Below are 14,001 nucleotides of genomic sequence, written 5' to 3'. Positions count from 1 at the left end.
AGGCACCTCGCAGCGGAGCAGGCAGCCCTCCTCCCAGACCGCCCGGCCCCGGGAGGGCGCTGAACACGCAGGCTGATCCTATATGCATGCGCTGCCAGCGCTCTGGGCACGATCCTGGGCTGCCAAAGGAAAGCGTGGGAGAGAAATCTGAACTGCTGGCTCAGCGTTTTCACTGCTTCTGTACGTGCGTTAGAGCAGGATGCGCCGGGGGTAATGTCAGAGCAGCAAAAACCTACGAGCCGCCTCCAGGAGAAGGTTGGTCCCCAGGAAGGCAGATAGTCACAGGGCGGAGAATATTTCCTGGGCCAGTTTCAGCCTCATGCTCCTGGCTCTGCCTTCTGAGGCTCACAGGAATGGGGCACTCCTGCTGCAGACAGGACGAGGACAAACCGTGTCCGGGGACTGCTCTGCTTGCAGCGAGCGGGGCAGGAGAGCGATGCCCCAGCTTGCACAGCAGCTGGTGAGCGCACCGCTGCAGGGGCCGGCGAACCCTCTGCCCCCTCGGGAAGTGCACCCCAACTTCTCCAAGCACAGACCAGAAGAGGGTCGCAGCTGGGTCCCTCTGGCTAAAATAAATCTTAAATAAAGGCTGTTCTTCCAGCCGGGCCTTACCTGATCCATGTACACAGCTGTGATGGCTCCTGAGTGGCCCTGCAGCGTGAACAGACAGCACGAGTCTTCGAGCCGGAACACCTGCAGGGCAGAAGGGCAGACGTGAACGTCCCTCGCGCTCTTGCTAACGAAGCAGCAGCTCTCAGGTCGCCCTCCTCACTGCCATCCCCCCTCACGGCAGCAGGGCAGCGAGCTCACTGGGTGCTGCTGCAGGGGAAGAGGGCGATGCCCGTCGGGCAGTGTCGGGGCAGGGGGACAACGTGCATGGCAGAAGGGACAGCTACTGCTGGAAAGGATGAGGGGAAGACAAATACCCAGAACCCAGACCTTGCTACTTATGAAGTCGCTCCGCCCTCAGGCAGGAGGATCTCTGCTCTGTTTAGGAAGACACCTTGCACAGGGCTTTGACCTTACGCCACTGAGGAGCCAGGTCCAGGCAGACAAGAACAGCTGGGAGCTGCAGGAGTGCACTGGACTGGCCTCCACCAACCATCCCCAACACTCCTCTACCTCCCTGCACGTACAGGCGTGCCTGCTGCGCCCCCACAACGTACAGCGGCCGCGCGGGAAGCCTTACCCTCAGCGTGTGGTCCTGGCTGCCCGTGACCAGGCGTCCGGCTGCGGCCTTCAGCGCCGTGATCGGCTTCTGGTGGGCGCAGGACACGGTGTGGGTGAGCTGACACATGATGATGTCGCTGCTGCTGAACACGGGGGAGGACGGGATGCTGCTTCTGCTCGGGGCTCCTGCGGCAAAACGCAGAGCTGAGTGCTCACGGCAGCAGGACGCAGCCCTGAGCCCTGGGGTAAGTGCCCAACATCACCCAGAGAGGCCAAATCAGGGATGCCTCGGTGCTGAACACGGGGAGAACTTGAGCCTGGTCCTCCAAAGAGCCCCTGCACTGCTCAGCACCCTGGCTGACGCCAGCAGTAGCTACAGCTGCTCAAACAAAGCACCTTTGAGCAAGCTGATCTGGTGGGAGGGGACCCTGCCCACGGCAGGGGTTGGAACTGGGTGGGCTTTGAGGTCCTGCCAACCCAAACCGTCCTGGGATACAAGGAAAAAACAGAGCGAGTGTCTCAAACAGGGTGCTCAGCAGCAGAGCTCCCCTTTGTGAATCAGCGCCCTACAACTTTGGCAAGACAGATCCCTGAAGCCCAAGAGCGCTGTGATTGTTCTCGAGAGATAACAGAGGCAAGACTCTGTGCACGGTCTGCTCCTCTTCCAGAGGGCACGCAGACCCCAGGGCAGCCCCCCGGGGAATGAAAGCACTCCCTCTGAGTAAGACCGGGGCTTCTCGCCATTCCAAGCCACTCCAGAACCAAATGAGCCCCAGCACTGCTGGTTGCCACCGCTGGTATTTTAATTCGTGTGTGTCGTGGCTGTGCCGAAGCCCCACGCTACCTCCTGGCTGCGTGGGGCTACGTGCTGTGCAAACAAAACCAGACCTTGCTGCGTGAGCAAATAAGTGAGAGCTGGGAGAGGAAAGAGGTGCAGGGAAGAGCTGACACCAGAACGCGTCCCCCACCCTCCAGACTTAGGCACTGGAGAAAACCAGCACTCCAAATGCTTTAGCTCCACAGGGAATTCCCAAATTATTCTTCACTTCTGCACAACATCTGGTTTGGCATCCTGCAACACAGGGGGTTTTGGAGCGGAGCATGATCACAAAAGCTCACGAACGGGGTGTGAGATGCCTGCTTACCTCGGAACAGCAGGTGCTTGAAGGACGTGTGTGTTTCTAGCGAAAAGAAATCTAGAGAGCCATTCAGCCGGGCAGCAACAATCCTGGGGGAGAAATGCACACAGGTGAAGAGCAGCCCTCACAGGGCGAGGAGCCCCAGGACCAAACTATGTCGGCCCCCCTGTGAGGAGCCACTGCTGATGGCAAGGAAGGGGACTTGGACATTGTGTCGAGCTCAGGCCACAGAATAAACCAGCAGATGGAAAAGCCTCCTGAATAACAGCAAACAGGTCTGAAGAGAAACTGGTGACCCAAAGGCATCAGCTCTCACAATTATTCCGGATACTCAGCCACCAGAAAGACTGAGTACACACGTATAAAAAAAAGTGGCTGCTGGAACAGCCCCGGAGCGTGGGGCCCAGGACACCTCGCCCCACCACGCTCTACAGGAGGTGGACACGTGGAAGGAAGCTTCCCCGACTTCCCAGCAGAGTCAGGCCACGGCAGCAGAGTGCCAGGGCAGGGATCCCAGCTTACACCACGTTCTCCTCCCCGTGGGGACCACCAAGCACCGACACAACTACCTGTTGTTCAGGAACACAAGCGCCGTGATGCCAGATTGACTTTCCTCGTTACTGCTGCGGAGGGTGCCCTCGATGGCGTCCCACACCTGAGAGGGGGAAGAGTTCCTGCGTGAGCCCCAGCAGGAGGCCCCTGCGCCTTCACAGCAGTGAAACCGCGCGGCCGCAGGCCTGCACCGTGCCGCACGCATCCCCTGGCCGCAGGGCAGGCTGCTGTCATCCAGAAGGAAAAATTCTGATTTAATTTCCAAAAACCAAACTCGAATTGAACTATTTCTGAAAGCTTCTCATTGGAGAGGGACATTTCCAATCAAAGCTTGCTTCAAAACCTGTGCCATTCCTGTCGAGTTCTCATCTTTCTTTGCTCATGGTTGACGAGTAACGCTACCTAACGACGTGGCAGTCTTTAAGCTTCTTCAGCCTTAAAGAGCGCTGCTATTATTTAACACTGAGGCATTTTTTTCCTTATACTAAGAACCTCCTTTGAAATGAAGTACGTCAACACTGAAGAACAAGAAAAGATGAGCAAAGTACTGATAAAGGAGAATTTCTTTCAAGTACTTCAGAAAACCTGTTTTAGGTGGCAATAGGCACTATACCACAATTCCTGTTTTGTTCTAAAAGAGAACTAAGCTGAAGCACCGAGGTGCTCGGTGCAGAAGAGGAATGGGACCTGTCCTGACCTGTGCCCCTGGCAGCAGCCCCGCAGGGCCACCGCACGCCGCAGGCCCCCAGTGCCGGGCTGGCAGGGAGCCCTGCCCCTTACCTCCAGCTTCCCGTTACTGCGGCCGGCCACGATGAGGTTCCCCTGCAGGTCCAGGCTCCAGACAGAGCTCTCCAAGTCTCCTCCCCAGGAAGGAAGCGGCGATGACTTGTCAAAGCCCGTAAAAGACTCGTCCCCCAGGCTCCTCCTGCGGCTGCTGCAGCCTCCCTCCTCGCCGCCGCAGCCCAGGGACCGGGGGCTGCCGGTGCCGGCGCAGAACCCAGCCTGGCCGTGCGGGGCGGGCAGGCCGGCGAAGTTCATGCAGTTTGAGGTGCTGTGCTCTTCGTACACTTTGCCAACCAGGCTGCTGAAGTCGTAACCAGCCTCCTTCTGGCGACCGCCCACAGCCCGGAGCCGCGTCTCCGACTCGGGCACCTTCACCTGCTCGGAGAAGTTGGTGTCGATGAGGGACGTGAGGTCCGGCTGGTCACAGAAGAGGGGAGGCTGGGGCGGGCTGAGCATCCTCTTGAGCTGGTGGCTGTTCTCAAAGGAGTCGTCCAGACTGTTCTTGCCATCCGGGCTGTGATCCCAGCTTTCCTGGTAATCAAAAATGCCGCTGCTGTCCCTTCGCAACCTGGAAGAGAGGAACAGGAGGTCAGCGCTCCCGTCTTCACTGAGTCAGAGGGCTTGGGATGGGGACAGGGATGCCGAGGCAGCAAAGTGCTGGCACGCCACAAAGACAGCAAGAATTAGTGTGCACAAGCGTGGTGGTGGCAGGGATTAAGACTGCCCCAAGGACTGTGGCTGCTGATTTCTTCCAGAGGGGGTTGCGCCGGCTGGCGAGCGACCGCACAGACAGCACGCACCTCGGTTTGGGAATAACGGTGAGGCAGTCTCCGGTCTGAGCGTCCCACACACGGATCTGGCCCACCAGGCAGCAGCTGACGAGCAGCATCCCGTCGCTAGCCAGACATTCGATGTCCTGGGAAGGAAGCACGAGCACAGCTGAGCACGGAGCACCAGCAAGGCCTCTGGACTCTCACAATCACCGTGCGCATGGCTGAGAAACTACACAGATGATAAATTTCCCGTCCAAACTACACGGCTGGCTTAGCAACCTCTGGATACTCTGAGAAAAAAGGCACTTTGCCTGAAGTCCTGGCTGTGCACTAGACTGCCGCAAGCACACCAGACTCCATCTGCCTTCCCCTTCCCTGACAAAGCACAGCCCAAAGAGACGTAGGATCAGCTGTCTCTGTAGCCCCGGACGATCCAGTGGGAACATATACTGACAGGAGCTGCAGGGACACCCAAAACAAAGGCAGACGCTGCAGTCTGTGAAACAAAATGGCACTCAGCAGACAAAGGCTCCACAGGGACAGAGGTGCACTCATCTGGAAGACGCTGCGCAGTGTGTCCGTTCACACTCCGTCTGACTGGGGGCTGAGCGCTTTATTTCATTTCACAAGGGGGAGAAGAATCTTTTGCCTCAAGAAAAATGAGTGAGCTGAGCCGCAGTGCACTTCTGTGGACACCCAGGGATGCTTTTAGCACTGCAAACAATATTTGACAGCTCAAACCTACCCACTAGCTTTTGGGAAAGCAGAAAAAAAAAGAGATTCAGTAGGCATTAAGCATCAGGAACGTAGAGCTACCCCAGCAAGGAAAGCTGGATCTGCCCAGCCAATAAAGTCAGCAGTTGGCTACACAGTGGAAGGAATAACAGTGACTGCAAACAACTCAGAGCAAGTTCCAGGAAGAAATGGGAAAGTCCTACACGTGACTTCGTGCTACGAGACCCCACAATGTACCCGTACAGCTTCGCCTCTGCCTTTTACCTCCAAGGCTGTGTTACACCCAGGCTACACAACTAGCCTGTCTTTCACGAGGGCCGTTATTTAAGTAAGAGAAAGAAAATTAAAGATGTGTGGCACGAGTCACTAAACTGCCGTTCTCACAACGACTGCACCTGTCCAACCTACCATGAGGTGGCCCCTGAGAACCAAGGGCACGATCTCGGTCTCGGGCGGGGAGTAACCGTAGTCATCGCAGGGCAGGTCGCCCCTCTTCCTCCTGCTGTGGGACAGCCCGTTCTGCCCGTAGTTCTTGGGGCAGAACACCTTGTACAGGCAGAAGAGCAGGAGGACCAGGATAATCCCCGAGGCCAGACCCAGCGCAGCCACCCTGTGGGGAGAGAGGCACAAAGAGACCAGAAGGTGAGATCAAGATCCCATCACCGGTTCGTGGGCAGCGTTCGAAACACTGCAGACACATGCCAAAAGTCCAAAGTTTTCAGCTGAGAAAAACTTCCAACAAGCTGTAGTGATTTCTGGAGTATTAAAGGATTTTTTTCTTACAGGAAAATGTTGATTTTAATGACATTTTCAGACTTGTCCATAAGAAGAACACACAGTTAAGACAGAAAAAAAAATGCTATGTGGGGATCGGGGTAATATAAAGTGTGTTCAACACAGCCCAAGGAGAATGCAGATTCAGGTGGCAAGCTGGGAGCTTGTCTCCTCAGTAGGAAAGGAAGTTCTCTGCTTGCATGGGAGATTGATCTAACACCCAGTAGAGCACGGTTGAATCATGGCATTTATTCCCAAAGAAGAATTCCTGTTTCCCGCTGATACACCCCATAATGTGTGGTGCTAGGAGTAACAGTTTTAACATCACTGTTAAAACCATCCACTTAAAATACATCAAAGCTAAATCCTCAATATGCACGACTAGCTGTGCACCGGTCGGTGTATGGCAGTGAGCACTTGCACGTGTATCACATTTCTGTGGTACACTTTTTTTTTTTTTTCCTTTTTCCCCACAAGGAGAAGAGCCAAGCAGCCAAAGAGCAACCTGTGTCTTCAGAGAGCTGGGGCATGGTCGGAAGGCTGTGTCAAGGACTCTTACTTGTACAGGGTGACATCCCGGTGCCCCTGCAGCTTGGATGAGGCTTGGTCAGGCTGAGCGGCAGCACCCAGCTTCTCACTGCTTGAAGCTAGGAAAGGGTGGTAGCGGTTGGCCTCCTGGGGGTGCCGCACTTCTAAGGCCTCTTGTGGGTTCAGGTACAGCGTGACCGGGATGGCTGGAAGGATGCTGATGTATCTGAAGGGATGGAGATAAGAACAGCTTAGGAACAGCAAACACAGAAAGACAAAAACCCCAAACTCAGCTCGACTTCTCACCAGCAGCCAGGACAGGCTGCCACCGGTGGAGCTACCGATGAGATCAGAAGGGTCGCACTGATTTAAGTAAAGATAAAACGATCTGGTCTGGCTTCCTGTACACTGTAGGTCAGAAGATATCACTGATAAGTTTGTTCGGCTCATGTGTCTCTATTCCTCACATGTACCATCCCCATCACGTACAGACAACCATACATGTCATCTGAGCTTGTCACCTCCAAAAAATACAATCTAGGATGAGGGTAACAAGCAAGAAATACACCCGAGAACACAAAAAAGAAACACAGCCCTTCTTCTCAGAGGAGCGGTCCAGCACAGTTTGGTACCTCTGCACCCCAGGAGAGCCTGCTTTAATGGGTTGCTCCTCAGGACCCTTTTGGAGTAAGCTGCGTGGAGCACAAATTATCGAACTCCGGAGGATGGAGGGCAGAAAAAAAGACGAACGCTTGGACTCATTTCCACGGGGAATTCAAAGTGCCTGGGGCCCTCGGTGCCGGCCCACTTACCTTTTGGCCAGGGTGATATTGTAATAGCTGAAGAGGGATGGCCAGTGTCTGAAGGAAAGCTTCCTCCAGATCTCTTCATCCTCCGCTCCCCAGGTAACCTCTGCCTCAGTCCCAAGCTCTGTCTGTCCGTTCCCTTTGCCCTCTGGTCCTTGGGCCCAACTGTGCTGGTTCGTCTCCAGCCTGCTCAGGGAATCCAGCGCTGACTTCTGCTCCCGCTGCTGCGTCTGGTTTTCTGACAGCTGCATAGGGTCCGCCGGGAAGACCGAGAGATCGATCTTGGGGTCGCCAGCAGGCAGGACCCCTCCAGGAACGGGCATAGGAGGCAGACCCGCTTCACCCAAGGGGCTCTGTTCAGTGACCTGCGAGGTGAGGTAGGTGCGGAGACCAGCAGGGTCCGTATAGACCAGGATTCCGATCCAGATCACCGTCCCGGCCTACACGAGGAGCGAGGAGACAAGCCCATTTAGTGCTCGGCCTTCTGCTCGCTGCCCCCACCCCCTCGCCAGCTGGCTGAGCTGATCAGCAGCACCCCAGCGAGGGGAGCACCCTGCCCTCGGTTAAGGTCCTGCTCCAGGCAGATCCTTATCCTTCACGGTGACCGGGAGAGGCTGCACGACGTGCCCAAAACCTGAGCACCACTTTGTGAGCTCTCCAACCCAGCCTGATGGTGGTGACTGCACTACCATCTATGAGGGACAAGGAGGGGCAGGAACTGGTGTCACTATTACAGTTACACTTGCAAAAGGGAAAGAATTAGTCTCTCATGCAGAGAAATATCTCCGTGCCTTCCTTCCATATCGCCTGCAGGGATAAATATGACTTCTGCTCTGTAAATACCTTCTCTTTCCACTCGTACAGTCCTTGAAAATCTGCTTATACAGAGGTATCTCAGAGCAAATAGCAGAAAATTGCCTACTACCTCCTGAACATCAAGCAGACAGCAAAGCCCCGCAGCTAATGTATGCAGAGGGATGTTCTGAGGGAAGTACTTCTTGTATTATTTACCGTGGGGGGGGTGTAAGCCTCGCAGGGGAACAAGGATGTGTGAAAATGTCGAGCTTTTTTTTTGATTTTTTTCCCCTGGAAGCCTGTTTGGGTTGGGCCAGCGGGACCTGAGAGAGCAAACACCACGCCGCCTACCATGATGAGCCTCTGGGCCAGCCGGGTCCTGGCGAAGAAGTAGATGACCCGCAGCCTCTTGGGGAGGCGCAGGTTCCTGAAGGACGAGGGCTGCAGGGTGATGGTGTGGGGGGTGGCGGGCCGCAGGGCTGGCTGCCGCTCGTAGCGCTGGGAGCGGCTGACGGCCTTGGCGGGGGGCAGGCAGGCTTCTGCCGGCAGCCGCTTGTTCAGGTCCGCAAGCTGCCAGGAGAGAAGTACACGTCAGAGAATCAGAGGAAGACGAGGTTGGAAAGGCCCTACAGGATCATCTAGTCCTCCGTTATCTGCTCTCTTCTGCTCTTTTACGCATGCTAGGCCTCAGCTCCCACCTTCATACCTGAGCCAGAAGGCCCCAGCTTCCCTCTGGTGTCCCCTTCTGCACCCAACTGTGTTTGTGACCCTGTCTCCTTCCAACCATGTCTGTGACCATGTCCCCTTCCAGCCCATTTACCCACAATCTCCGTTTTTTTGTACCTGAGGGTCCCCCATCCCTGCATGTGTGTAACCAACAAGTCCCATCCCAGCACATTTTTTTACAGCTCGCTCCTTTCTGTCCAGAGGGTGAAAATCCCAGGGCATGTTTCCCTCGGTCCCTCCACGCTCGCAGAGCAGGACGAGCCAAGGCACGAGGCCGCGTTCCCAGCCCGTCCTTACCTCCATGCGGCGAATGTCAATGGAGAGCACGGTCGTGAAGAAGAACATCTGCAGGAAGAAGTCGGACACCAGGCCGACCACAGCGAAGAGGCAGAACTCCTGCGGGCAGCACACACACACACACAGATTAGCTACGGCAGCTCAGGGACAGGGGTGAATATCTCCAGTCCAGGAAAAGGGCAGCTCAGCACCCTCCTGCCCAGAGTGAGTGTATTTTACTGACCGGTCCCGTTACCAGGGCTTTAGAATAGTTGAAAGCTTGGTGTTAAAACAGTCCGTGTGAGAACTCAAGAGCGCGTTTATTCATATTCACATTTTTTGTTCTTCTTAGCCACAAAACATCAAAGCACCCCAGGAAAAAACAGCAGAGGGTGCTGTCCCTGTTCCCAAAGCTGTGGCGGGGCTGCCACCAGAGCTCTCAGCCCCCTGCCTGTGTGTGCAAATCGCATGCCCAAAGAGCTCCCAGCAGGGCTGGTTTCCTTCCCTTCACCAATAAACCTCCCCCTGACAGAAAACTCCTCCAGGAGCAGGGGGAGCCCAGGGACTGGGCACAGCCAGTCCTCCTCCCACCAAAGACCACCGAAGCCTCTGTACGCCCCTGTGCTCACGACTAGTAGCTGCAGCCGTCCTCCAGGGCTCCAGCTAAACCACGGCTGTTTAAATCACACCCTTGGCTAGTGCTTATTTAGTGTTTATTTTTATGTATATAGGCAATTTTCAGTCCCCTGCAAGAAAAGCTCCGTGCCCAGTCTCTAAACACCAAGTACACGAGAAGCAGCGTTGGTAAGATGGATCCTGAGCTCCCTGCCATGCTCCGCTTCCCCAGCAGGTGCCACTGCAGAAATGAGGATGACAAGAGGAGTACAATAAGTGTGCCCAGCACCAGGGACGCCCCTTGGAGGTACACATTGCTGCCAGGACCTGTCAGGGCCCAAAAAAGATGTAGTAACACGGGGAGATCAAGCAAACCGAAAGCAGGCACCAGCAGCAACCTCGGGCTAAAGAAGAGATCAAAGAGTCCAGCCCTCGCTTGCAGAACAGACCTGGCAAATCCCCGCTGGGCCCAGCTGTGGCATCCACACTACAGGCACCCACACCCACCTCAGAGGAAGGAGAGGGGCCCTCAAGATTCATTTTTGTCCCCCTGCAGCCTAAGCCTACCCCAGCTTCTCGCCTGTGACAGCAGGAGAGGCTATCCGAAACCTCAGAACGAACCTTGAAGCCTCCCCATCCTGCCCAAACTGTTCTCGAAACACAAGCAGTCAGCTGCCTGTTATCTGAAAATCAGCACGCTATGAGATGAGATAAACCACTAGGTCAGCTGCCCGCCCTTCCCCAAACCTCCCGGCAAAACCAGCGCAAGGCTCTGATTTCGGCTTAATCCCTTCCTTGGCATCTGACGGGAGGTTTGGGGAGCAAACACGACATCCCGAAACATTCTGGGGATGAAAACACAGCACGGGTTCCTCTCTAAAGGAGAAAAACAGAGGGAAAGCAACGCCCAGCTGGATTTCACCCAGACCTCAGCAAAAGCCTCCACAAATGGCAAGCGCTGCGTAGAGATATTAATTCCGTCAATACCTCCACTTATTCCACTTAGGATTAGAGCTATCTGAAACTACTAGCCCTGGAAATCTGAAATCTTCTTATACTTGGGTTCTGCACACCCTACAGCACAACCCAACCCAATTTCAGTGATTGCCTCTCGGCGGGTGAGCTCCAGAACAAGGTGGGGGCCAGGAGATGGGGAATGCAGGACGGGCACCCAGGACACATCCCTGCAGTGTCCTGGGACCACCAGAGCCACAAGTGCAAGGAGAAGGGGGGTCTCTGCCCCCCTGCAATGAAAGGTTCCATGGTAGCTCACAATTAGAAGGCATTTATGGTGTATGCCCAATTCTCACCTGAAGCTGAACTATATTTAAGAAGGAGAACCTCAGAAAACAGAGAATTCCCTTCTGCTAAATGAGCTGCACTGCTGTGGGGTGGCTGAGGAAGGTGCCAGGACCTCACAGCCCTTGGGCAAGTGACATCCTTTGACAACGAAACGCCTCCCTCTTCTGCTGCTCCCCGTACAGGCAGGACTGGGTGCCTCCAGCACTGCACTGCTCCCTCTGACAGCCCGGAGCAAGGTCCCTGCCGGATTTACGCTGCCTGTCCCTCTCTTCACGACGCCTGCGAGGCTGCAACACGAGCACAGCGTTATCTGCGCAGCGCCCTTCGCCCCCAGGGACACGCAGATAAGGGGCACGCTCCTGGCTCCAGCAGACAGCATCCCCGTGAGATTCCTGCTCTGGAGAAAGCAAGCATCCTAGGAAGGACAGGATCACACGCAGAGCAAAGAAGGGATGTCATCACAAGCGTTACAACGCTGTAAGACCCAGGAATACATTCATAAAGGCAACGTGCAGGTGTGGGGAAGTGCTGCTCTTCCCATGGCTCCTCTTCCAGGAAGAGGAGCTGAAAGACCCTATGCATGAGCCCAATTTAGACCCTAAGGATGGATCATGCTGGTGTTTGACCTGAGCAATCTCTGCAATCAGCTTCAAATAAAAAAATTAGGACACGACACGTGGCCAGGCGTAGCCTGGGGAATTCTGCTCTAGCTCCTCTCTCGCTGTCCTTCTCTTGGCCACTGAGAGCCAGGCTCAGGAGCCGCGAAGTTCAGCCTGCAACGCTCCAGTTCAACCTGAACGGTTAATCTTCTTAGATTATAATTCACTTTAATCTGCAGTCTGTCTCCTGGTGGTTCCCCAATGTCAAAGCAAGGACACGCACAGCCCACGTGTGGCCAGCGGTGGCCTTCAACTGTGCAGATGCTCCGGTGCTCCTGCCTTGCTGACTGCACCTGCTAAAATCTTTGCTAGGGATTTCCAGAGATAACAGGCTGAGTGCTCCCTGAGCTCTGGCTGCAGCCTTACAGAAGTGGTGCTGAGGACTTGCCCAGGCACGAGCTCTGCCTGGCCCAGGGTCACAGAAGAGTAGATCCTGAGGCAACTCAGCAAGCACAGTCCTGCAAAGAGGTGACACACTAAGTGGCAGCAAAGTGACACACCAAGGCAGAAGACCTTGACACTACTTTCAGTGTTAGACCGACCCAACAGCACGACCATTCTACTGGATCATTCGTTGAGGTTTCAGTCTGCTCACCCCTGGAACAGAGACTGTGGTGCCTGTGGCTGGAAAAACCCAAAGGCTCGTACACCTGGTGAGACAGCCCCAAACACACCACCCACCCCTTCCTCAGAGGAGACATTCTGCACTAGTTATGGGTTTCCCTCCACTGCTGAAGGGGATTAGCTAGCTCGCAATTCCGTGATAGGAAGCTCCCCTGCACAAACAGAAAGGAGCACGGCGGGACTGTCAGGGAGGAACCAGCCCCTGCTCGGCTCGTCCCAGGGCTGTCACAGCACAGGGACCAGCGCCATGGTCTGCGGGTGACAGCCACCAGGACGAGTCAATGAGAGGCCTCCAAATGACCGGGCAGACTGACGTGGGTCACTGCCCAGGGGGTCTGGGACACATTTCGGGATGCAGGGAAGAGCATTTGGGATTGCATGAAACCAACCAGAGAAACCAGAGTGGAAATCAAGTGATTTCCTTGAGTCACCTCTTCTACTGCTCAGCCACAGTAAAGCCAGCTAAGCCACAGAAAACGAGGTTTGGTGGGTTAGACAGTATCATTTGTGAGACACAGAAACAAATAAATCATGGACAAAGCTCCCGATTCGTTATATCAACTGGCATCGAAAAATCACGTTCCTCTTCCCACATACCCTGCTTTGCACATATTCTTAGAGGATAACGCCATTACTACAGACACTTCTAAGATACTTTCCTGCAGGGACTGTGAGCAGTAAGGCTCCGGGACGATTTGCCAGATCTTCTCAGAGCTCCACGTGGCCCAGGTGGCAGCCGGCAGTTCCGATGTCCCCCCAGGACAAATCTATTTGCATGCAAGCGGCCGCCACAGGGAAATGTCAGCAGGTGCCTGGCACCAGCTGAAGTCAGTTAGCTCCTGCACCACTGCCTGCTCTGTGACAGCTCCCAGGAGACACGTTCCTGCCGTGGCACACGGTTCCTCCCTTCTTCCCAAGAAGCCCTGAGAGGCAGCTGCGTGCTCTTTAACAGGAGGGCTGAGAGAGCAGAGCATTGCATACTGCGTTCTTGCAGTGACTACAAGTCTCTGTGTGCTCAAACTGCCCAAGCACACTCACCTGGATGGCTGGGACGAGGGTGAAATACCCGATCAGGATGATCCCAAGCTCTGTGGCCATGTTCTTCATAATTGACCAGCTCTCGTTGCTCAAGCCTGGGGAGAAAACATGCAGAGACAGGTAAAAGGAGACTGTTCACTAGTGAACGGGCGTGAGCAGAGCTTAAATGACTCCTCCCTGGATTACCCTTCTTTAAAATTAGGCACCTATAGTCAACAGACAAAAAGGGCACTTTTAGGCTAAAATTCATCTGACCCATCTTGGGTATCTACTTCTAAGCCAAGTAATTGGCCTGTAGATTCCAATGTGCTTATCAGCTGGGTTATCATCCAGCCCCAGAGCAGTAGTTGGATTATTATCCAACTACACGGGGAGCTGAAGAAGACTCAGCTCACAGAACTGCCTTGATTTAAGCAGTCTGAGGGTAATGAGCAGGACAATGCAGGGATTCAGAAGTTTAAGGAACCAGTGAGTTTTTGAGTCCTGTTTTTGATCTAGGATACAAACCACTCTTATTTTCAAAAGTCAGTAGATTTTTCTGGGGATCACTCCAGAATCTCTCTTCCCTCATGTTTATAAATGTCTTTTAAGTTTGCAAACTACATTTGTCTGTGGTTTGAGCATACCCAGATCCTTATGCAGCTGCAGAGCATATCTGTAACAGGGAAGATAATTTGGTCACAGACTCAGAACTTCTTATGACCCG

At 54.6% G+C, this 14,001-nt stretch overlaps 1 protein-coding gene across 7 annotated transcripts in view; it reads right to left on the bottom strand.

Moving 5' to 3' along the window:
* Positions 1–14,001, bottom strand: part of LOC121065983 (SREBF chaperone) — a 57,409-nt gene that overhangs the window by 1,157 nt on the left and 42,251 nt on the right. For all 7 annotated transcript variants that reach the window (XM_040549265.1, XM_040549269.1, XM_040549266.1 and 4 more), the window contains 12 exons: positions 13,296–13,390; positions 9,079–9,177; positions 8,407–8,625; positions 7,267–7,700; positions 6,486–6,680; positions 5,561–5,762; positions 4,445–4,560; positions 3,642–4,212; positions 2,879–2,964; positions 2,316–2,398; positions 1,190–1,356; positions 613–693 (listed from right to left, as the gene is read on the bottom strand). In XM_040549265.1, the coding sequence (XP_040405199.1) occupies positions 613–693; positions 1,190–1,356; positions 2,316–2,398; positions 2,879–2,964; positions 3,642–4,212; positions 4,445–4,560; positions 5,561–5,762; positions 6,486–6,680; positions 7,267–7,700; positions 8,407–8,625; positions 9,079–9,177; positions 13,296–13,390 (2,348 nt within the window). The remainder of the gene's footprint in view (positions 1–612; positions 694–1,189; positions 1,357–2,315; positions 2,399–2,878; positions 2,965–3,641; positions 4,213–4,444; positions 4,561–5,560; positions 5,763–6,485; positions 6,681–7,266; positions 7,701–8,406; positions 8,626–9,078; positions 9,178–13,295; positions 13,391–14,001) is intronic.

The sequence above is a fragment of the Cygnus olor genome, chromosome 2 (genome assembly GCF_009769625.2).
Source record: "Cygnus olor isolate bCygOlo1 chromosome 2, bCygOlo1.pri.v2, whole genome shotgun sequence".
Lineage (NCBI taxonomy): Eukaryota > Metazoa > Chordata > Aves > Anseriformes > Anatidae > Cygnus > Cygnus olor.
This window is presented reverse-complemented; position numbering and strand designations above follow the sequence as displayed.